General features: G+C 34.9%; 1 protein-coding gene across 2 annotated transcripts in view; it reads left to right on the top strand.

Moving 5' to 3' along the window:
- The window catches only part of MCUB (mitochondrial calcium uniporter dominant negative subunit beta), a 93,847-nt gene extending 71,051 nt beyond the window's left edge, over window positions 1-22,796 (top strand). Inside the window, exons 2-8 of one of the 2 annotated variants that reach the window (XM_007495986.3) lie at window positions 2,039-2,114; window positions 3,408-3,578; window positions 7,483-7,587; window positions 10,806-10,966; window positions 12,270-12,473; window positions 13,963-14,079; window positions 22,591-22,796. In XM_007495986.3, the coding sequence (XP_007496048.1) occupies window positions 2,039-2,114; window positions 3,408-3,578; window positions 7,483-7,587; window positions 10,806-10,966; window positions 12,270-12,473; window positions 13,963-14,079; window positions 22,591-22,668 (912 nt within the window). In that variant the 3' untranslated portion in view covers window positions 22,669-22,796. The remainder of the gene's footprint in view (window positions 1-2,038; window positions 2,115-3,407; window positions 3,579-7,482; window positions 7,588-10,805; window positions 10,967-12,269; window positions 12,474-13,962; window positions 14,080-22,590) is intronic. The other variant, XM_007495987.3, reaches the window with a different exon arrangement.
- Window positions 22,797-22,997: the final 201 nt, after the last annotated feature.

Genomic DNA, 22,997 nt, shown 5'->3' with positions numbered 1-22,997 from the left:
ATGAAAGGGCTCTGGGAAGCCATCCATGCAGTCCCTTCAGTTTACAGATGAGGAAACTGAGGCAAATAGCATTTAAGTGACTTAAGTATCATAGCTAGTACCTGAGAAAAGATTTGAAATCTGTTTCCTGGCTCCAGGTCCAGTGTCTTCCCCAATCCACCATGTTGTCTTTAAGGTACCCGTCTAACTTTTCTTAAGAACCCATGCCACATGAGGGAAGGAACAGATGTTTCTCATACTTCCAGCAAATATGTGGCAGAGACACTTGGGAGAAAATAGTTACCGTATTGTATGAGAAAATTATTTCCTTGTTGATTAGAGCCTTTCCATTTATACACACATTTGCTCATCCTCCACTCATTCATTCATTCATTCATTTATCTATTTTTAAATCCTTGCTTTCTGTCTTAATAAAAACTCTAAAGCAGAAGGGTAAGGTCTAGGCAAAAGGGGCTAAGTGACTTGCCCAGAATCACACATGGAGTCTGAGAACAGATTTGAACCCAGGACCTCTGGTCTCCAGGCTCTGTCCACTAAGTCAACCAACTGCCCTGTAGCCTCTATTTATGGAGAAACCCCTGTGCTTCTGTATGTAGAAGTAGCCTGCCTCAGTGGATAGGAAGCTGAGCTTTGAGTGAGGGAGACCTTGGTCCAAATTCCCCCTCTTCCACTTGCCACAGGTGCTCTCTGTCCTGGATGATTCCCCAAGACTTATTTGCTTCCTGGACTTCAGTTTCCTCATGTTTAAAATGAGGGGTTTGGACTCTGTGGACTCTGAGCCCCCTCCGGCTCTAAATCAGTGATTCTACGAAGTCATAGAGTGGCTGCAATCTGTAAGGTGAGGACAGTTCACAAACCAGGAGTTCCCTCCACTGGGAGATCATTCTTTGATCATCTACAATGCGCAGTATATGGAGATGGAGAAAGGGAGCGTGCATTTTATTGAGTGCCTGCTACGTGCTCTGAAGTGCTTTGCAAATTTTATCTCATTTCATCCTCATACAACAACTCAGAAGTTAATAACAACAACAACAACAATAACTAAAGGTTATGTAGCACTTAGCACTGGGCTATGCATAGCATAACATGTCTTTTGAACTTCACAACAACTTTGGAAGACAAGTACTTTTACTTCCATTTTACAGATGAGGAAATTGAATCAAACAGGAGTTAAATGACTCACCCAGGGTCACAGAGCTTATACATTTCTGAGACTGGATTTGAATCCAAGTCTTCTTAACTCCAGGCTGAGGACTCCATCCACTACACCACACAGCTGCCTTATAAAATCATTAAATCACTCATTCTGCTTGTCTCAGTTTCCTCATCTCTAGAATAAGGATGATAATAATAGCCCCTACCTCCATTGTGAGGATCAGATGGGATAGTATTTGTAAAGCTCTTAGCACAGTGCCTGGCTCATAGTAAATCCTATGTAAATAGTAGCTGGGATGAGGATGGTGAAGAACGAGGAAGACAAATCATTTTAGATTTCTCGCTGGATTAGAAGGGAAGAGATGTGGGGTTAGGAGAACCAGTTTTGGAAAATGCTGAAGCAATTTTCTCTTCAACCTTCATTTTATTTTATTTTATTTTATTTTATTTTATTTTATTTTATTTTTTAAACCCTTACCTTTCGTCTTGGAATCAAAACTGTGTATTGGTTCCAAGGCAGAAGAGTGGTAAGGGCTAGGCAATGGGGGTCAAGTGACTTGCCCAGGGTCACACAGCTGGGAGGTGTCTGAGATCATATTTGAACCCAGGAACTCCCATCTCTAGGCTTGGCTCTCAATCCACTGAACCATCCAGCTGCCCCCTCTCTTACACCTTTAAAAAAAAAAAAAGACATCCCCCAGTAGAATAGCTGCTTTCTGAAGGCAGGGAGGGACTTTTTGATTTGGCTACCTTCAGCACCTCGGACAGCAGCACAACACAGCAAGCAGGTGCTTGGCTGGTGTCTGTGCCCCTCCAGATTCAGTATTAACAGAGTCTCCTGATAGAGAGGCACCTGGCTCAAAGTCTGTCCCTTTTCTTCCAGATACTGTGTGTGAGTCCAACTGCAAATAGGAAACACCATCCATCACGCCTTTATAGTGTACTGGTGCCATCTGATGGTAAGTCCATTAACTATCTTCTTTAATAAATTGTAGTCCTTCCAGGTTAAGTCCCAGTTATGGATTTAAGGTTCTGAGTAAAATAGGTTAGGTCTGATTATGTCAATGCCCTGCTCAATGAGCTTCCATGGTTCCTTTTTACCAGCTTCCCATGTTCCTTCTTATGTTACGTACTAACATAGGAAAGATATGTTTGTGTAGCTCCGCCCTCTCACTCTCTTCCTAGAAAACAGGGCTGTGGAGGTGGGGTGAAGTGAGAGGCAGGAGAATTTTACTCAGGTGTTTTTAACTCAGGCTTTTACTTTTGTTCTTTTTATTTCTTCTATTTCAAGTGATTATTAATAAACTTTGTAAAATATAATACTTGGAGTTATTGGATATTAATTTAAATCTTACCCTATCCACTGAGCCACCCTAGCTGCCCCAGTTCAATCTTTTCCTAACCTGGTCCCTTTTTATCTTTCCAGATTTTTTATATTTGACTCTTTTCCACACACATGTGTTCTAGCAACATTAGTGAACTGAAAGTTTCCAGTACACAATACTCCATCTCCCTTTCCCATGCCAGGGAGGTTCTGCCTCCTTATCTTCCTCCATCTTTTAGGTTCCTTGACTTCTTTTAAGACTCCTCTCAAATCCCACTGATTCTGAGAGTTTTTTCCCAGCTGTTAATGCCTCAACTTCTCAGAATGCCTTCTGTATTTATCAACTCTCTGCCTAGTTGTTTTTAAACCTTTTCCTTCCATCTTAGAATCCATACTGAGGATCAGTCCCAAGGCAGAAGAGCTGTAGAGGCCAGGCAATGGGAGTTAAATGATTTGTCTAGTGTCCCCCAGCTATTAAGTGTCCGAGGCCAAATTTAAACCTTCTGACTTCTGACTCTGGGTCTGGCTCTCCATCCACTGAGCCACTTAGCTGCCTCTGCCTAGTTGTTAAAATGTCTCCTTCATTCATGTGGGCTCCTTGAGGGGCTGAGTTTGTTTGCCTTTCTTTGTATCTTAAAAAAATGCTTCCATCAGTGTCTGGCATATAGTTAGTGCTTTTATGACTTGATAACAGTTGAGAAGAGGAGAGACAACTTTCCTGCAAATAGCTACATACAATAAAAGACTGAGCTTCAATCCTGATAGGGAAGCTTCCATTCTAAAAGGAGTTCAGAAATGGGAGCTAGCATTTTCTCTTAGTTTTAGCATCTTTTGCCTTTTTGCTTCTCCAAAAAGGAAGAGATAGTTTTACATCCTTTTACCCCTTCGCACATTATAATCTGTCCTTTTCTCTTTCTTTCTTTAACAGAAGTAGTCATTAATTACAGATATGGGCTTCCTTTGCTAACGCTAACTTTGCCATCGAGACAGGAGCGCTGTCGGTTTACAATCAAACCAATGTTAACCACGGTTGGTTCGTTCCTCCAGGATATCCAGAATGAGGACAAAGGTATTAAAATTGCAGCTGTCTTCACCGCAGGTATTAATTAACCTTCATTTGTGCCTTACTCCTACGTCTCTCCTTTCTCCCTGCCTGCCAAACATTATTTTGATTCTTTGCTTTTCCACGGAGGGGGAAAAAAGGGAGGCTTTCCCTAAGCCTTTTGCATCATCATAATGCCTCAAATATTTTGTTTTTCTAGGGGAAGATTCATCTTCCTGAGTTGACATTAGATACTTACTAGTTTGTGGGCAAGTCACTTAACCCAATTGGCCTCAGTTTCCTCATCTATAAAATGAGCTGGAGAAGGAAATGGCAAACTACTCCAGTATTTTTGCCAAGAAACAAAACCAAACCCAAATGTGGTCACAAAGAGTCAGATATAACTGAAAAATGGTTGAGCAATAGCAAAAATTCAAAATAATTTCTACATATGGAGATCATAACAAAAAAATAGCTGGAGTGTAGTTCTAGTACTTAAGGTCTTAGTTTAGGGATAGCTGGGTAACAGTGAATAGAGCTCTAGGCTCAGAGTCAGGAAGACCTGGATTTAAATCTGGTTTAGCTACTTCCTAGCTATATGACCCTGGGCAAGTCATTTAACTCTGATTGGCCCTTGCTAGTCTTCTGTCTTAGAACTGATACCAAGGCAGAAGGTAAGAATTTAAAAAAAATCTGAAGTCCACAGCTGGAAAGGACCACAGAACTATGTAGTTCAACCTCCTCATTTTAGAAATGAAGAAACCGAGGCTCATGGAGATTAAGTTACTGGCTTAAGCTCACATAGGTAACAAGTACAATTTGCAAAATTGGAAAGGAGGTCCTCAGACTGTAGGACCAATTTTCTAATACTGCCTAAAAGGACCATGATGCAAATTTTAATTACTAAATAGATTTGGCCTGTATTTCAGTGAAAAATTTGGTGATGCTGTGTTATATTAGAGCTGTCCAGTAGTTTATAAACTAGGCAGCAGTGCTGGGATCATTAGAAAATGGAATAAGATTTTATGGATTAAAGTACTTGACACAGAGTCAAAATGCAGACTCGGTTATTCATCTTTTCTATGTTTAAACTTCAGTGAAATGTATTTTTGACCAAAAAGAGTGCTTGGTCAGGAAATCTGTTGCAGAAGGGCAGAGCTAATGGTTAACTCTTGTGCAATAAGCCATATATATATATATATATATATATACATATATATATATATATATATATATATAGCAGATAGGCAATAGGGGTTAAGTGACTTGCCCAGGGTCACCCAGCTAGGAAGTATCTGAGGTCATATTTGAACCCAGGACTTCCCATCTCTAGGCCTGGCTCTCTGTCCACTGAGCCACCTAGTTACCCCATAGCCATCCCTTCTAACAAATATTTTTAATGAAAAAAGGGGAAAATCCAGCAAAATCAATCATTGAGAAAATTGGACTTTTCCAGGTTATGTTCTAATTTGATACTGGTTTGGAATGAGAGCAAACTCCTTGTTGATGGAGACTTATATCTGCATTCTCCTATAGTGGAAATATAATTGAAAAAATGTATTGTTGACCCCTTCAGAGGGCTTTTACTGCTCATCCAATATTTCAGCAGATGGGGTGAGGTAGTCGTATCCCCCATAAATCATATTCAAAGGATTCCTTTCTTGTAGGGAGATCATTTTGAAAGGGCTGTTAGAATTCATTTAAATGGAAATATTTCAAAATGACACTTGCAAAGTCAGATGAAAAGATTGGTGTGTCACAGGGTTTTTTAAGGCCATGTCATTGGCAGGATATCTGCCTCTGCATTTCATTTGTGCTTGAAGTTGGTGTTTTGAGCTTACTGCATTTTTTTACCCATTGTGTGGTTGGCAGTTGAGTAAGTTGGTGGTTCACGGGTATAGCAATCTCACCCAAAGCAGACACACAGGAAACCAAACAGTCCAAAAGGAGACATGTGCAGGCTTGACTTTCTGCCTCTTTGAAAGAGCAAAACATGGGCAGTAAAGGGGCGGGTGCCTAGAATGTTTTATTGTAAAAGTAGCTGCCCTCTGTCATCGCCCACACCATTACCAGTGTCTTGGAAGCAACTTTCTCCATTCCCTATTCTCATTCAGTCAAGTGGATAATGGACTTGTAGATGATATTCTGTTCCTTTTTTTCTGAGGATTACTTTATTGAATAGCTTAGACTCTTTTTTTTTTTTAAGTTCAAATAAATTATATATTTAATGTAGACTGTTTTTCCATGGTCACATGATTCATACTCATTCCCCTTTCTCTTCCCTCCCCAACCCTGTAGCCAATGAGCAATTCAACTGGGTTTCACATGCATCATCGATCAAGACCCATTTCCATATTATTAATAATTGTACTAGGGTGATTGTTTAGAGTCTACATGCTCAATCATATCCCCTCGACCCATGTGATCAAGCAGTTGTTTTTCTTTGGTGTTTCTATTCCCACAGTTCTTCCTCTGCATGTGGATTGGGTTCTTCCTCTTTAAGTCCCCCAGAACTGTTCTGGGTCATTGCATTGCTGCTAGTAGAGAAGTCCATTATGTTCGATTGTACAACAGTGTATATCAGTCTCTGTGTACAATGATTTCCTGGTTCTGCTCCTTTCGTTCTGCATCACTTCCTGGAGGTTGTTCCAGTCTCCATGGAATTCTTCCACTTTATTATTCCTTTGAGCACAATAGTATTCCATCACCAACATATACCACAGTTTGTTCAGCCCTTCCCCACTTGAAGGGAATCCCCTCATTTTCCAATTTTTGGCCACCACAAAGAGCGCAGCTATGAATATTCTTGTACAAGTCTTTTTCCTTATTATCTCTTTGGGGTACAGACCCAGCAGTGCTATAGCTGGATCCAAGGGCAGACAGTCCTTTAGCGCCCTTTGGGCATAGTTCCAAATTGCCCTCCAGAATGGTTGGATCAATTCACAACTCCACCAGCAATGCATTAATGTCCCGACTTTGCCACATCCTCTCCAACATTTATTATTTTCCTCTGAACAGCTTAGACTTTTGTAGGTGATAAAAGAGGATCAAGAAAACTTCAGGGGATGTCTTTGTTCATTGTTTAATAAATCTGCTAGCTACATATATGTGTGTGTGTGTATGGAGAGAGACAGACAGAAAGACAAACAGAGACAAGGAGAGAGAGAGGGTGGGGGGAGAAGGAGAGAGGGGGAGGGAGGGAGGACGGGAGAGAGAGACCAAGAGAGAAAGAGAAAGGGAGGGAGAGGGATTTTTTGCCATGTAGAGTACATTCAGCTTTGGTTCAGGAAAGTCACTCCATCTCGATGAGTCCCAGTTTTGCCTCTTTAAATAAAGAGGTTAGACAAGCTGATATCTAAAGTTCCATCGAGCTCTGATATTGTCTATGATCCTAAAATCAGACAAAAATGACCTTAGGGGCCATCAACTCCACTCCCTTCATTTTATGGATGAGGAAATAGAGATTCAGAAAGGTTGAAGGTGGTTTGTGCAGTGATTTGAACCCAGGTCTTCTTGGATCCCAGTTCACCATCCTCTCCACCATACCACAATGCTTCCTATGTGAGGAGATATGCAAAGCACAGAGATCTAGTCCCAAGCAAGCTCACGATTTCTTTAAAAAGGCACTCTTGAGGTTTTGAAACTTCCATAGACTCAAACCTTTCCAGTCTCCCAAGCTGGCCAGTGGCTCTACTTTGGGGTGGTTGTCTTCATCTGTCATTCTCAAGCATAAATCCAGCTGAGAATGAGAAGTCTGGTTTGGGCAAGGTCAGTGGTGTTGGATTAGATGAGAAAACAACATTCTCAGTAGGAATTACAGAAGGTAATTAAGAGTTTCAGGTTCATTTATTTTACTCCCTGGATACCTATTATGGAGAGCTCGTAAAAATAAATCGGTAGCCTGGAAAATTGATTTTGCTTTCACACAAGGAACTGGTTCTTAAGTCTTTCTCTTCTACAGATGGGAATAGTATTCCAACTTCAACCCCAATGGAGATTTTGCTTCTGAATGATTTTAAACTGATGATAAATGACAAGACATATGATGTGCAGTGTCCTAGAAAAGGTGAGAAGCCATGAGCGTTCAGAAACCTTCGTTTTTGTCTTGAGCTTGGGCTTGGGGTTCAACAGGCAATGAAGAGGTCTTGGAAGAATCCTTATTTTTAGTACTCTCAACCAGTTGCCTATAAAATAATTTCCAAACATTGGCTTCTTTGTGTTATTTCAAATGGTCTCATACTCATTATTCTAATTATTTTTTCTTGAATAAATGAAGACAACCAGAATATAACAGAAAAAAATGAGACATGGATTTCATTTTTTAATATATTCCCCCCCTCACCCGACCACCATCCTTTACCCAGGGAGATTTCTTGTCTCAAAGAACAACAAAAGAAGAAAAAATGAAGCTCAGTAAACCAACCAACATAGTGTGTATGCAATGTTCTATAGCTATAGCTTTTCCCCTCTGCTAAGAGTGGAGGGTGATGCATTTTATTTTATTTTATTTTTGTTATTTATTTATTTTGGGGTGTTTAATTTAATTAATTAATTTAGAATATTTTTCCATGCTTACAAGATTCATGTTCTTTCCCTCCCCTCCCCCACCCCCATTCCCATAGCTCACATGCAATTCCACTGCGTTTTACATGTGTCTTTGAGGTGATGCATTATATGATTCACTTTCTGTCTCAGAGAAACATGGAAAGGCTCATATAAACTGAGGCACAGGGAAGTGAACAGCACCAAATTAATTTTTTTATACCCTTGCCTTTCATCTTCAAATCAATACTAAGTATTGGTTCCAAGTTTTCTCTCATTCCTTGGTTTTGTACCATGAACCCTCAATGGACCAAGCCTAAATCTACACATGACAGACACACCGAGCAGTTGTCTGGCATATCCATTCATGTGTTTCCTAGATACTCTGTTAACCTTTCAAAAGGTCCATAACCAAACCCAGCATTTTTCTTTCTGAAGTTGCCTCTGCCCTGACACTCTCTAGAATGGACCCTGAATAAATAAGAAAATGGCGGCATTCTCAACAGAGTTGCTGTTCAGTTGTTTTTCAGGCATGTCCTTCTCTTTGATGTTCTTCTTGGCAATGATACTGGAGCTGTTTGCCTTGTTTTACAGATGAGGAACCTGAGGCACTTGGGGTGAAATGGGGTTAAATGACTTGCCCAGGGTCACACAGCTAGGAAGTGTCTGAGGCCATATTTGAACTCAGGAAGATGAGATTTCTTGACTCCAAGCCCAACATTCTGTCTATCCAATGTGCCACTCAGCTGCCCCAAGCCTCATTGCCCACATCTCATAAGCTGCAAAGTGCTGATGAGTCTTACCTCTACACCCTGCCTTCTTTTTTTTTTTAAACCTTACCTTCTGTCTTAGTATCAATTCTAAGAAAGAAGAGTGGTATGGGCTAGGCAATCAGGATTAAGTGACTTGCCCCGGGTCATACAGCTAAGAAGTGTCAGACCCGATTTGAACCCAGGTCCTTTTTTTTTAATTAAGAAAAATGTTTATATCTTTTTAAATTTTTTATATATTTTAAATATATTTTTAATTTTTTAATTAATATTTTCATTTTAGAATTAATTTTTAAATTTAAAATTTAAATTTTTTGAAATTAATATTCAATAACTAAGCATTATATCTTATAAAGTTTTATTAATGATAACTAAAGTAAAAGAACTACCTGAACTCAGCCTGGTAGTGAGTAAAAGAGAGCATGGGAGGAGTTACAGCCAATTTAAATACAATCAGGGAAAGACTGGTGGGGGGGAGGGGAGGAAAAGGATTCTAGGTAATACAGAAAGGAATTCTGGGTAATGTAGTTTTAGGGGTTCAAGCATTGCACTGAGCCACCTTTTCCAACCTGAGTGCTGCTAACCCATTTCCCTTCCTCATTAATAATGATCTGGATTACAGAGCTTCCTTTCTTTAGTCCATGCTTCTTATTGTTGCCAAAGCAATCTTCCTAATGCCCCGTCTAATCATGGAGACGCCCCTCCAAATCCATCACTGGCTCCTCATTCCGACTGTATAAATGCAAACCTATTATGTGGGCACTGAATGCCCTCCACAGCTTGCACCCAGTTGTTCCTTTCAGCCTCAGTCCATACAATCTGCTTCTCTCTCTCTGATTCTATCCAGATTGGACCACAGGCCATTTCCTGATCTCATCCCTTTGCACTGGGAGTGCATTTCTCTGTTTTATTTATTTTTTTATTATTTTTATTATTATTTATTTATTATTTATTATTACGTCTCGTGCCTCTTGAGATCCTTCCCTGGCCTTCAAGGGCCAGCTTGAGCATCATGGCCTCTCTGAAGGGGTTTCACTACTTCCTAGAAGTGAAATGGGGAATGGTTCTCTTTGGGGTTTTCTTGGCAGAGATGCTGGGGCAGGTTGCCATTTCCTTCTCTAGCTGAGGCCAATGGGGTGAAGTGACTTGTCCAGGGTGACACATCTAGTAAGTGTCTGAGGCTGGATTTGAACTTAGGAAGAAGAATCTTCCTAACTTTCAGGTCTTGGCTCATTCTCTGATGGGCCACCTAGGTGCCCAGTCTTCCACGTCACAAGGGGGTCTTCCTTTGCTTTTTCTTTTGTTCAGCTGGGGACAAAAGGCAAATGCTTCATTTGTTCTCACCCCAGTAGAGCAAGAGAAAATTTTTTTCACTGGAAAAAAATTAAATAAAAAGATGCTTGTTAATTAAAAAAAACTTAAAAATAGACCCATACCTGTGAGGAATGGAGACTTTGTTTCACTCGTGGTGTTATTGATCCTTGACTTCATTGTAATAAAAAGTTTATTATTTATGGGAAAAAATGGTGAATTTCTTTGGTATGTAAAATTTGAACAGAAATAAATTATTTTGTGAGGGGTATAACTAATAAGTAATTTAAAATGTTTCTTTAAGAGATGGGGAGACACCTAGGTGGTCTAGTGCATAAGGGACGTCCCCAGGTTCAAATCTGGCCTCAAATACTTCCTTAGTTGTGTGACCCTGTGCAAGTCACTTCATCTCAATTGCCCACTCATCTGCCTTGGAACAATACTAAGTATTGATTCTAAGACAGAAGATAAGGGTTTTTGAAAAAGAGAGAGGGAGAAAGAGGGGAGAAAAAAAGGAGAAATGACTTGGAAATGGAAGTACTAAACAAAGCAAAATAACCATGAGTGCTCTTCCTATGGGAGCTGGCCAAGGACTGGGATGTGGCCACCTGGGCTGACTAGCTCCCTCCCTGATGGCGACCACCACTGTGTCTTTTCCCAGAAAAACTAAGCAGCGAGCACACAACTGACATGGATGACGTTAAGTCTGTGGTTCAGAGACTCTTTACTGCCTTGTACTTGGAGGAACATCAGGTCAAGAAAGAGCGCAGTTTACTAGAGAAAATTGAGGAACTGAAGGAGCGGCTGCAGCCCATGGAGCAGGTTGGTGACGGGTTGGTCAACCGATCGGGCAGCCCGTGACTGTGTTCTCTGGATCAAGGGAAGGGAGTATTCCAGGGGAGCTTCAGAATTCAGATAAGGGCAGCTGGAGAGGGTGGTGACCCAGAGTCAGCTTCAGACGCTCGCTAGTTGTGTGACTCTGAGCAGACACTCAACCTCTGCCTGCCTCAGTTTCCTCCAGTGTAAAATAGAGATAATAAAACCATATCACCCAAAGTGGTAGTGAGGATCAGATAAGATATTTGTAAAATGCTTAGCATAGTAAATTCCCTGGCACATAATAAAATGCTAGCCATGAGCATAACTTATTATAAATTATAAATTTTGTTGTTCATATTAAATGGTTTTTGATTGACTGGAGAGACAAAGTAGGACAACCCTTGACTTCCAAGGAGCTTATAGACAAGTCAGGTAATACAACATAGTAATAGAGAAAAATAGACTATATTTGAAATAAATAGAAAATGATCGTGGAGGGATCATAGTGGGGAGGTGAGCCTCTGCAAAGCCACCGAGGTAGGAGATGGGAAGCCTTTAAAAGTATAACAAACTTTACTTAGAAGCCTTCCCAATAAGATCAGGAATAAAGCAAGGATGCCCATTATCATCACTATTGTTTAATATTGTACTAGAAATATCAGCTTTAGCCATTAGAGAAGAAAAAGAAATTGAAGGCGTTAAAGTAGGCAAAGAGGAAATAAAACTATCACTCTTTGTGGATATGATCCTATGTAAAAATTAAAATTAATCTCAATAATTGAAAAATTATTATATTTTAAGAGATTTATTAAATGATCATTCGAAGTAAGGGAATAAAAAAGTAACAAAATAAAAAAAAAACCAGATGCCCATGGCTAATCTCCCTGTTCAAAAACCCTGCTTACCACCACCATGGTCTCAACAGGAAGCAAAGAGGCCAGACCAGGAACGCCCACTGAATTTATCCCTCTGTCTACAGGAAGTACGTAATGACAGGAAGTCAGTGGGCTCCTGGGAAATGTAATTTTTAGGGTAACAGATTTCTAATTACACACCTATACTTAGAGCATCCTAGAAAATCAACTAAAAACTGTTTGAAGCAAATTTTACTATCTTAACTATTATGTTTTGTCATAATTCTCTTATTCTTAAGGGGTCATCTTGGGGTTAACTCCTTGGGCCACTAACAAATAAGTGGGAACCACTTTGTCCAGTGAAATCATGGATCTGGGCCCTCAAAAAGGGCAGGTGTTGAAATTGGGAGTGAATTAATCTGGTGGTTTTGTGGGGTTTTTTTTCCCCTCAGCTGAAAGCCAAGATTGAAGCTCGCTCAGAGGTCAAAACCAATAGGCTCCTGTGGACTGGGTTGGCCTTGATGTCCACTCAGGGTGGAATCTTGGCATGGTTCACGTGGTGGGTGTACTCCTGGGACATCATGGAACCTGTGACCTACTTCATCACCTTTGGTAGCTCCATGACCTTCTTTGCTTATTTCCTCCTCACACGCCAGGTGAGTCTCTGTGTAAGAAAATTCATTTATGGCAGCTTTTTCTAGTTGCCCAACAAAGACTATTCGTGGAAATTCTCTGAAAAATCAGCGACTACTTGATTAAATATTTGGTAGGCTTGTGAATTTTTTGTCTCTTCATATTTTAAGAGGCATTGAGGTGGCAAAGTGAGTGAAAAGAGAGGGACTAGAGTTAGGAAGACCTGAGTTTAAATCTGGCCTTTGACATTTACTAGCTGTGTGATCTTGGGCAAACCACGTAATCTCTGCCTGCCTCAGTTTCCTCCAGTGTAAAATAGCTAATAAAGCCATATGCCTCAGTTTCCTCATCTATAAAATGGGGATAAGAATAGCATTTTTTTTTTACTTTGCCCAAGATTGTTACAAGGATCAAATAGGATATCCATAAAGCACTTTGTAAAACTTAAAGTATGATATAAATCCTAGCTAGTAGTAAAGATAATAGTAATGGCAGTAGAAGTCATCATTTAATAAATAATAACAATAATACAAAATCTAATGTAAAAAACAACTATAAATATTCCTTAGCCAAGGAACCATGCCCATGTGGGATGAGAGTACCCATCACTGTCATGGAGGTTGGGCTTAATTCCAATTCTTTTCTCTATCCCTCCATTGAATAGGGGCAACTGAGTAAGGTCAAGAGGACAAGATCTAGTGTTTCAACATTGGTTCAGATCTCAGTTCTATGAGTGATCTTGGAGATTTCAATGAATCCCTTTGGACCTTAGTCTCCTCTTTTGTAAAAAGAGGGACTCAGACTAGATGACCTCTAAGGTTTCTTCTAGTTCAAAATACCACAATAAGAGGGACAGCAAGGTGGCTCAGTGGAGAGATAGAGCATCAAGCATGGCACTGAGAGGACCTGGGTTCAAATCTGGCCTCAGATACGTATTAGCTGTGTGATTACTGGGCAAGTCACTTAACCCCAAATGTCAAACCCGTGCCACCGATATACAGTATTGATTCTAAGGTAGAAGGTAAGGGTGAAACAAACAAAAAAAGAATAACTAAGATGTTTGACCTGAATCTTTTCCCAAAATATGTCAGTTTCTTTTCTCATGTATGTTTTGGAAAATAGCATACAAAGCAGCAGCAGATCTTAAATGATGTCAAATGTTATATCCTCACATATCCTAAGAGATCTCTGTGATTTCACTCACGGAGGCAACTTCTGCCTCTTTGATTTAGACATCTGATAGCAGTTGCCCCAGGCACGGAAAGGTTAAATGACTTGCCCCTGGATAGGTGGCTAATAAGTTTCAGCGGCAGAATTTGAACCCAGGTCTTCCCGGCTCCCAATCTCTGCATTTTATCCAGTAATCCATGCTGTTTCATGTTGATTTAAAAAAGCCACGTCCAATACAAACCGTTGCTTGTTCTTTCTACCTTGGTTGTCATATTTGTTAAGCCAAAGGCTGGCATAAGAAATGCATTAAAATATTGGGGGGGATTTTTTTTTCTTTATTAGGATTATTCTTACTCACTCATTAAGGACAGACAGTTTCTCCACTTCTTCCACAAGAGACTGAAGAAGAAGGATTTTGACGTGGAACAGTATAACAAATTAAAAGAGGATCTGGAAGAGGTATCTCAAAAGCTACATCTCTATGCCCATTTGTATTTGTGATGGCTTGGTTCAGGATTGTCCAGTCACTGGCTTTCTAGTTGCAAACTTACTCTTGGATAAAGTAATTTTTTTCCCCCTTCCATTAAAATTTTTAAAAATTATTTTATAAAAATCCTCACCTTCCATCTTAGAATCAACACTGTGTATTGGTTTCAAGGCAGTAAAGACTAGACAACTGGGGTTGGCTTGCCCAAGATCCAACAACTAGGAAGTGTCTGAAGCCAGACTTGAACCCAGGCCTGGGTCTCAAGCCACTGAGATATCTAGCTGCCCCCTTCCCTTCCATTCGTAAAAGAAAAATGTTGAAATATGAACAGTTCATCCTCCTTCCAGGTTTTTGTCTTATAATTTATTTTCTGTGTGTTTTATAGTCTTAGAGAAAGGAGTAGCACACCTGTGCATAATGCTTTATGCTTTGCAGTGTTTCCTTACATAATGTGTGCATTTGAGTTCTGTTGGTGTGAACCCCCTACAGTGTAACCCCCTCACAAGGATCGCTGCTGCCTGTTACTCTCTGGGCTGGCTTGCTTATCCCATTCCGTCCTTGCTCTGATGGGACTGAGCTCCCAGAAGGACCACCACCGTGTGGCTTTAGTCACCCTTTCTCAGGGTCCTAGAGGTAACTGCGCAAGAATCTGGTCCCCCTACTCACTGCCACAGCCATGGAGTCCTCTCCGGTGTGCTCCATTCACACAGAACCAGCCCCTCACAGGGAGGATACCGCTAGATCTGAAACACACCCATCTATTTTGCACCAAAGTAAAAGCAATAATGCTATCCAAGATACTCGCTCTAAGCAAATTTAGCAGTAATCAATAACCAGCTCATGCAACGAATGAGGGAAGAGTGGGGAAACCCATATGCTCAGGCTAACTCGCATCTGGACTTTTCAGGCAATATAGAAAGGTCTTCTCTGCTAACTCTTTTCACACTGCTCCTACATTTCTTCTGCTGGGTATATCCTCTTATCTCAGAATCACGAAGCTCTTTTAACTCACAGTCACCCTTTAAAGGGCGTTGGGGAAGTGTTATGCTATTGTGTGGGCTAGCAAAACTCATGGAGCTTCTCTCTAAAATTTAAAAGTTGAAATAAAAAATTAAGGCAGGGCTCTTCTGTCTTAGAACTGATAGTATGGGTTCTAAGAAAAAAGGTAAGAGTTGGAAAAAAAACTAGGTAAGGCAAATGCATCCTTTATAGGAAAAAGATCACAATATGTGCATATATATATATATATATATATATAAATACAAATGCATATCTTATAGGAAAAAGATAACAATGTGTGTGTGTGTATATATATATATAAAAATACAAATGCATATCTTATAGGAAAAAGATAACAATATGTGTGTGTATATATATAAATACAAATGCATATCTTATAGGAAAAAGATAACAATATGTGTGTGTATATATATATATATATATAAATACAAATGCATCTTATAGGAAAAAGATAACAATATGTGTGTGCATATATATATATATATATAAATACAAATGCATATCTTATAGGAAAAAGATAACAATATGTGTGTGTATATATATAAATACAAATGCATATCTTATAGGAAAAAGATAACAATATGTGTGTGTATATATATATATATATAAATACAAATGCATATCTTATAGGAAAAAGATAATATGTGTGTGCATATATATATATATATAAATACAAATGCATATCTTATAGGAAAAAGATAACAATATGTGTGTGTATATATATATATATATAAATACAAATGCATATCTTATAGGAAAAAGATAACAATATGTGTGTGCATATATATATATATAAATACAAATGCATATCTTATAGGAAAAAGATAACAATATGTGTGTGTGTATATATATATATATATAAATACAAATGCATATCTTATAGGAAAAAGATAACAATATGTGTGTGTATATATATAAATACAAATGCATATCTTATAGGAAAAAGATAACAATATGTGTGTGTATATATATATATATAAATACAAATGCATATCTTATAGGAAAAAGATAATATGTGTGTGCATATATATATATATATAAATACAAATGCATATCTTATAGGAAAAAGATAACAATATGTGTGTGTATATATATATATATAAATACAAATGCATATCTTATAGGAAAAAGATAACAATATGTGTGTGCATATATATATATATAAATACAAATGCATATCTTATAGGAAAAAGATAACAATATGTGTGTGTATATATATAAATACAAATGCATATCTTATAGGAAAAAGATAACAATATGTGTGTGTATATATATAAATACAAATGCATATCTTATAGGAAAAAGATAACAATATGTGTGTGTATATATATAAATACAAATGCATATCTTATAGGAAAAAGATAACAATATGTGTGTATATATATAAATACAAATGCATGTCTTATAGGAAAAAGATAACAATATGTGTGTGTATATATATATATAAATACAAATGCATGTCTTATAGGAAAAAGATAACAATATGTGTGTGTATATATATATAAATACAAATGCATATCTTATAGGAAAAAGATAACAATATGTGTGTGTATATATATATAAATACAAATGCATGTCTTATAGGAAAAAGATAACAATATGTGTGTGTATATATATATAAATACAAATGCATATCTTATAGGAAAAAGATAACAATATGTGTGTGTATATATATATATATAAATACAAATGCATATCTTATAGGAAAAAGATAACAATATGTGTGTGTATATATATATATAAATACAAATGCATATCTTATAGGAAAAAGATAACAATATGTGTGTATATATATATAAATACAAATGCATATCTTATAGGAAAAAGATAACAATATGTGTGTGTATATATATATAAATACAAATGCATGTCTTATAGGAAAAAGATAACAATATGTGTGTGTATATATATATATAAATACAAATGCATGTCTTATAGGAAAAAGATAACAATATGTGTGTGTATATATATATAAATACAAATGCATATCTTATAGGAAAAAGATAACAATATGTGTGTGTATATATATATAAATACAAATGCATGTCTTATAGGAAAAAGATAACAATATGTGTGTGTATATATATATAAATACAAATGCATATCTTATAGGAAAAAGATAACAATATGTGTGTGTATATATATATATATAAATACAAATGCATATCTTATAGGAAAAAGATAACAATATGTGTGTGCATATATATATATATATATATAAATACAAATGCATATCTTATAGGAAAAAGATAACAATATGTGTGTGCATATATATATATATATATAAATACAAATGCATATCTTATAGGAAAAAGATAACAATATGTGTGTGTATATATATAAATACAAATGCATATCTTATAGGAAAAAGATAACAATATGTGTGTGTATATATATATATATAAATACAAATGCATATCTTATAGGAAAAAGATAACAATATGTGTGTGTATATATATAAATACAAATGCATATCTTATAGGAAAAAGATAACAATATGTGTGTGTATATATATATATATAAATACAAATGCATATCTTATAGGAAAAAGATAACAATATGTGTGTGTATATATATATATATAAATACAAATGCATATCTTATAGGAAAAAGATAACAATATGTGTGTGTATATATATAAATACAAATGCATATCTTATAGGAAAAAGATAACAATATGTGTGTGTATATATATAAATACAAATGCATATCTTATAGGAAAAAGATAACAATATGTGTGTATATATATAAATACAAATGCATATCTTATAGGAAAAAGATAACAATATGTGTGTGTATATATATATATAAATACAAATGCATATCTTATAGGAAAAAGATAACAATATGTGTGTATATATATATAAATACAAATGCATATCTTATAGGAAAAAGATAACAATATGTGTGTGTATATATATATAAATACAAATGCATGTCTTATAGGAAAAAGATAACAATATGTGTGTGTATATATATATATAAATACAAATGCATGTCTTATAGGAAAAAGATAACAATATGTGTGTGTATATATATATAAATACAAATGCATGTCTTATAGGAAAAAGATAACAATATGTGTGTGTATATATATATATAAATACAAATGCATGTCTTATAGGAAAAAGATAACAATATGTGTGTGTATATATATATAAATACAAATGCATATCTTATAGGAAAAAGATAACAATATGTGTGTGTATATATATATATAAATACAAATGCATGTCTTATAGGAAAAAGATAACAATATGTGTGTGTATATATATATAAATACAAATGCATATCTTATAGGAAAAAGATAACAATATGTGTGTGTATATATATATATAAATACAAATGCATATCTTATAGGAAAAAGATAACAATATGTGTGTGTATATATATATATAAATACAAATGCATGTCTTATAGGAAAAAGATAACAATATGTGTGTGTATATATATATATAAATACAAATGCATATCTTATAGGAAAAAGATAACAATATGTGTGTGTATATATATATATAAATACAAATGCATGTCTTATAGGAAAAAGATAACAATATGTGTGTGTATATATATATATATAAATACAAATGCATATCTTATAGGAAAAAGATAACAATATGTGTGTGTATATATATATATAAATACAAATGCATATCTTATAGGAAAAAGATAACAATATGTGTGTATATATATATAAATACAAATGCATATCTTATAGGAAAAAGATAACAATATGTGTGTGTATATATATATATATAAATACAAATGCATATCTTATAGGAAAAAGATAACAATATGTGTGTGTATATATATATATAAATACAAATGCATATCTTATAGGAAAAAGATAACAATATGTGTGTATATATATATAAATACAAATGCATATCTTATAGGAAAAAGATAACAATATGTGTGTGTATATATATATATAAATACAAATGCATATCTTATAGGAAAAAGATAACAATATGTGTGTATATATATATAAATACAAATGCATATCTTATAGGAAAAAGATAACAATATGTGTGTGTATATATATATAAATACAAATGCATGTCTTATAGGAAAAAGATAACAATATGTGTGTGTATATATATATATAAATACAAATGCATGTCTTATAGGAAAAAGATAACAATATGTGTGTGTATATATATATAAATACAAATGCATATCTTATAGGAAAAAGATAACAATATGTGTGTGTATATATATATAAATACAAATGCATGTCTTATAGGAAAAAGATAACAATATGTGTGTGTATATATATATAAATACAAATGCATATCTTATAGGAAAAAGATAACAATATGTGTGTGCATATATATATATATATATATAAATACAAATGCATATCTTATAGGAAAAAGATAACAATATGTGTGTGCATATATATATATATATATAAATACAAATGCATATCTTATAGGAAAAAGATAACAATATGTGTGTGTATATATATAAATACAAATGCATATCTTATAGGAAAAAGATAACAATATGTGTGTGTATATATATATATATAAATACAAATGCATATCTTATAGGAAAAAGATAATATGTGTGTGCATATATATATATATATAAATACAAATGCATATCTTATAGGAAAAAGATAACAATATGTGTGTGTATATATATATATATAAATACAAATGCATATCTTATAGGAAAAAGATAACAATATGTGTGTGTATATATATAAATACAAATGCATATCTTATAGGAAAAAGATAACAATATGTGTGTGTATATATATATATATAAATACAAATGCATATCTTATAGGAAAAAGATAACAATATGTGTGTGTATATATATATATATAAATACAAATGCATATCTTATAGGAAAAAGATAACAATATGTGTGTGCATATATATATATATATAAATACAAATGCATATCTTATAGGAAAAAGATAACAATATGTGTGTGTATATATATAAATACAAATGCATATCTTATAGGAAAAAGATAACAATATGTGTGTGTATATATATAAATACAAATGCATATCTTATAGGAAAAAGATAACAATATGTGTGTGTATATATATAAATACAAATGCATATCTTATAGGAAAAAGATAACAATATGTGTGTATATATATAAATACAAATGCATATCTTATAGGAAAAAGATAACAATATGTGTGTGTATATATATATATAAATACAAATGCATATCTTATAGGAAAAAGATAACAATATGTGTGTATATATATATAAATACAAATGCATATCTTATAGGAAAAAGATAACAATATGTGTGTGTATATATATATGTATATATATATATAAATACAAATGCATATCTTATAGGAAAAAGATAACAATATGTGTGTGTATATATATATGTATATATATATATAAATACAAATGCATATCTTATAGGAAAAAGATAACAATATGTGTGTGTATATATATATATAAATACAAATGCATATCTTATAGGAAAAAGATAACAATATGTGTGTGTGTATATATATATATAAATACAAATGCATATCTTATAGGAAAAAGATAACAATATGTGTGTGTATATATATAAATACAAATGCATATCTTATAGGAAAAAGATAACAATATGTGTGTGCATATATATATATAAATACAAATGCATATCTTACAGGAAAAAGATAACAATGTGTGTGTGTATATATATATATAAATACAAATGCATATCTTATAGGAAAAAGATAACAATATGTGTGTGTATATATATATATATAAATACAAATGCATATCTTATAGGAAAAAGATAACAATATGTGTGTGCATATATATATATATATAAATACAAATGCATATCTTATAGGAAAAAGATAACAATATGTGTGTGCATATATATATATAAATACAAATGCATATCTTACAGGAAAAAGATAACAATGTGTGTGTGTATATATATATATAAATACAAATGCATATCTTATAGGAAAAAGATAACAATGTGTGTGTATATATATATGTATATATATATATAAATACAAATGCATATCTTATAGGAAAAAGATAACAATATGTGTGTGCATATATATATATAAATACAAATGCATGTCTTATAGGAAAAAGATAACAATATGTGTGTGCATATATATATATAAATACAAATGCATATCTTACAGGAAAAAGATAACAATATGTGTGTATATATATATAAATACAAATGCATATCTTATAGGAAAAAGATAACAATGTGTGTGTATATATATATATATATAAATACAAATGCATATCTTACAGGAAAAAGATAACAGTGTGTATTTTTTTAAACCAGAGCTGTGGTTTCCCTTGGTATAGGGAACTTGCAGTGAGGAAGCTCTATATTAAAGTACAAGATTTCACTCTTAAAGGACTGGCCCAGGGTCACACAGCCAAAATTGTGTTATATTTAAAGCAAATGTATACCTTATAGGAAAAAGAATGTGTGTATATAATATATATGTATGTATTTAAGCAAATGTATACTTTATAAATGAATGTATGTATATATGTGTGTGTGTATATATATATATATATATATTTTTTTTTTAAGTAAATGCATACCTTATCGGAAAAAGACAACATATGTGTAGGTTTGGGTATTTTTCAGAACAGATGCACCCTAGTCCTTTTTGAAAGGTAGAGATTGCTCTTGGAGCTATGTGATTATTTTTAAAACCAGAGCTGTGGTTTCTCTTGGTGTAGGGAAGTCTCAGTGAGCAAGTTCTCTATTACACTCTTAAGGGACTGGTCCAGTCACACAGCCAGAACGTGTCAGAGGTAGGGCCTGAACTCGGGTCTTCCTCACTCAGAGGCGTTACACCATGTGGCCTGTCAGGACTAATAGTAATCCTCAAAGTGTGACCCTCTGTAGATGGTAGTTTTCAAGTAAAATAAACATTTATTAAGCACTTTCCATGTGTGACCCGGTGTATGTTTTCAGGATAGTAAAACAAGGACAGAGCAGCTAGGTGGCCCAGTAGCTAAATTGACATCAGACATTTACTAGCTGTGTAATCCTGGGCAAGCCACTTCACCCTGTTTTGTCTCAGTTTCCTCATCTGTAAAATGAGTTGGAGAAGGAAAATGGCAAACCAGTCTGGTATCTTTAACCAAGAAAACCCCAAATAGGGTGACAAAGAGTTGGACATGACTGGACAACAAAAAACAGGGACAAAGGAAGGAGGGAAAATGGCGGTCTTTAATGGTCCCCAGGTCCATAGGTCCCTTGACTTCTTTTTGACAGCAAAATCTCTTAATGCTGGTTATATAAATAATGAATTCAAGATAAACTGGGGCACCTATGAAACTCAGCCAAGGAAAAGTATATTTGATGACTTGCCTTTGTCCCAGTATAGGGGAAAAAACCATCTTGACTTTGCCCAGGGTATGTCCCACCCACACACCAGACAACTGATGGAATCCTTACTCTTTCCTTACATCCCTTTCTGTCTTTCATTTTGGTAGGCTGAAGAGTCTCTGAGACGTCTGCGCCCACCTCTCCATTTACGGTTACCGATCCAGGAAATCAAAGAGAAGAATTAAAACTGCTTTTATTATTTTATAAATGTTTATTGGTTTGTCTCTTCTGCACTGTGCTTAGAAACTGGATGTTTAATAACTCTTATAGATTTGAATGTTTCAAAAAGGAAGAAATAAATTTTTTAATGAAATTTTTCTCAGAAAATCTATTCTAAATTCTAAATCTTTATGAGTCTGTTTTTTTATAATCCTTATTTATGTTTATAATCCTTTTTTATTTCTCTTTATAGAAGGTAAGCTTGAAGGCAGTAGGGAATATTTTTTTTCATTTTTGTCTCCGTATTCCCAGCCCCTTGTATACAACAGGTGTTTAATATCAGCTATTGATCATA

This window comes from Monodelphis domestica, chromosome 6 (genome assembly GCF_027887165.1).
Source record: "Monodelphis domestica isolate mMonDom1 chromosome 6, mMonDom1.pri, whole genome shotgun sequence".
Classification (NCBI taxonomy): domain Eukaryota; kingdom Metazoa; phylum Chordata; class Mammalia; order Didelphimorphia; family Didelphidae; genus Monodelphis; species Monodelphis domestica.
This window is presented reverse-complemented; position numbering and strand designations above follow the sequence as displayed.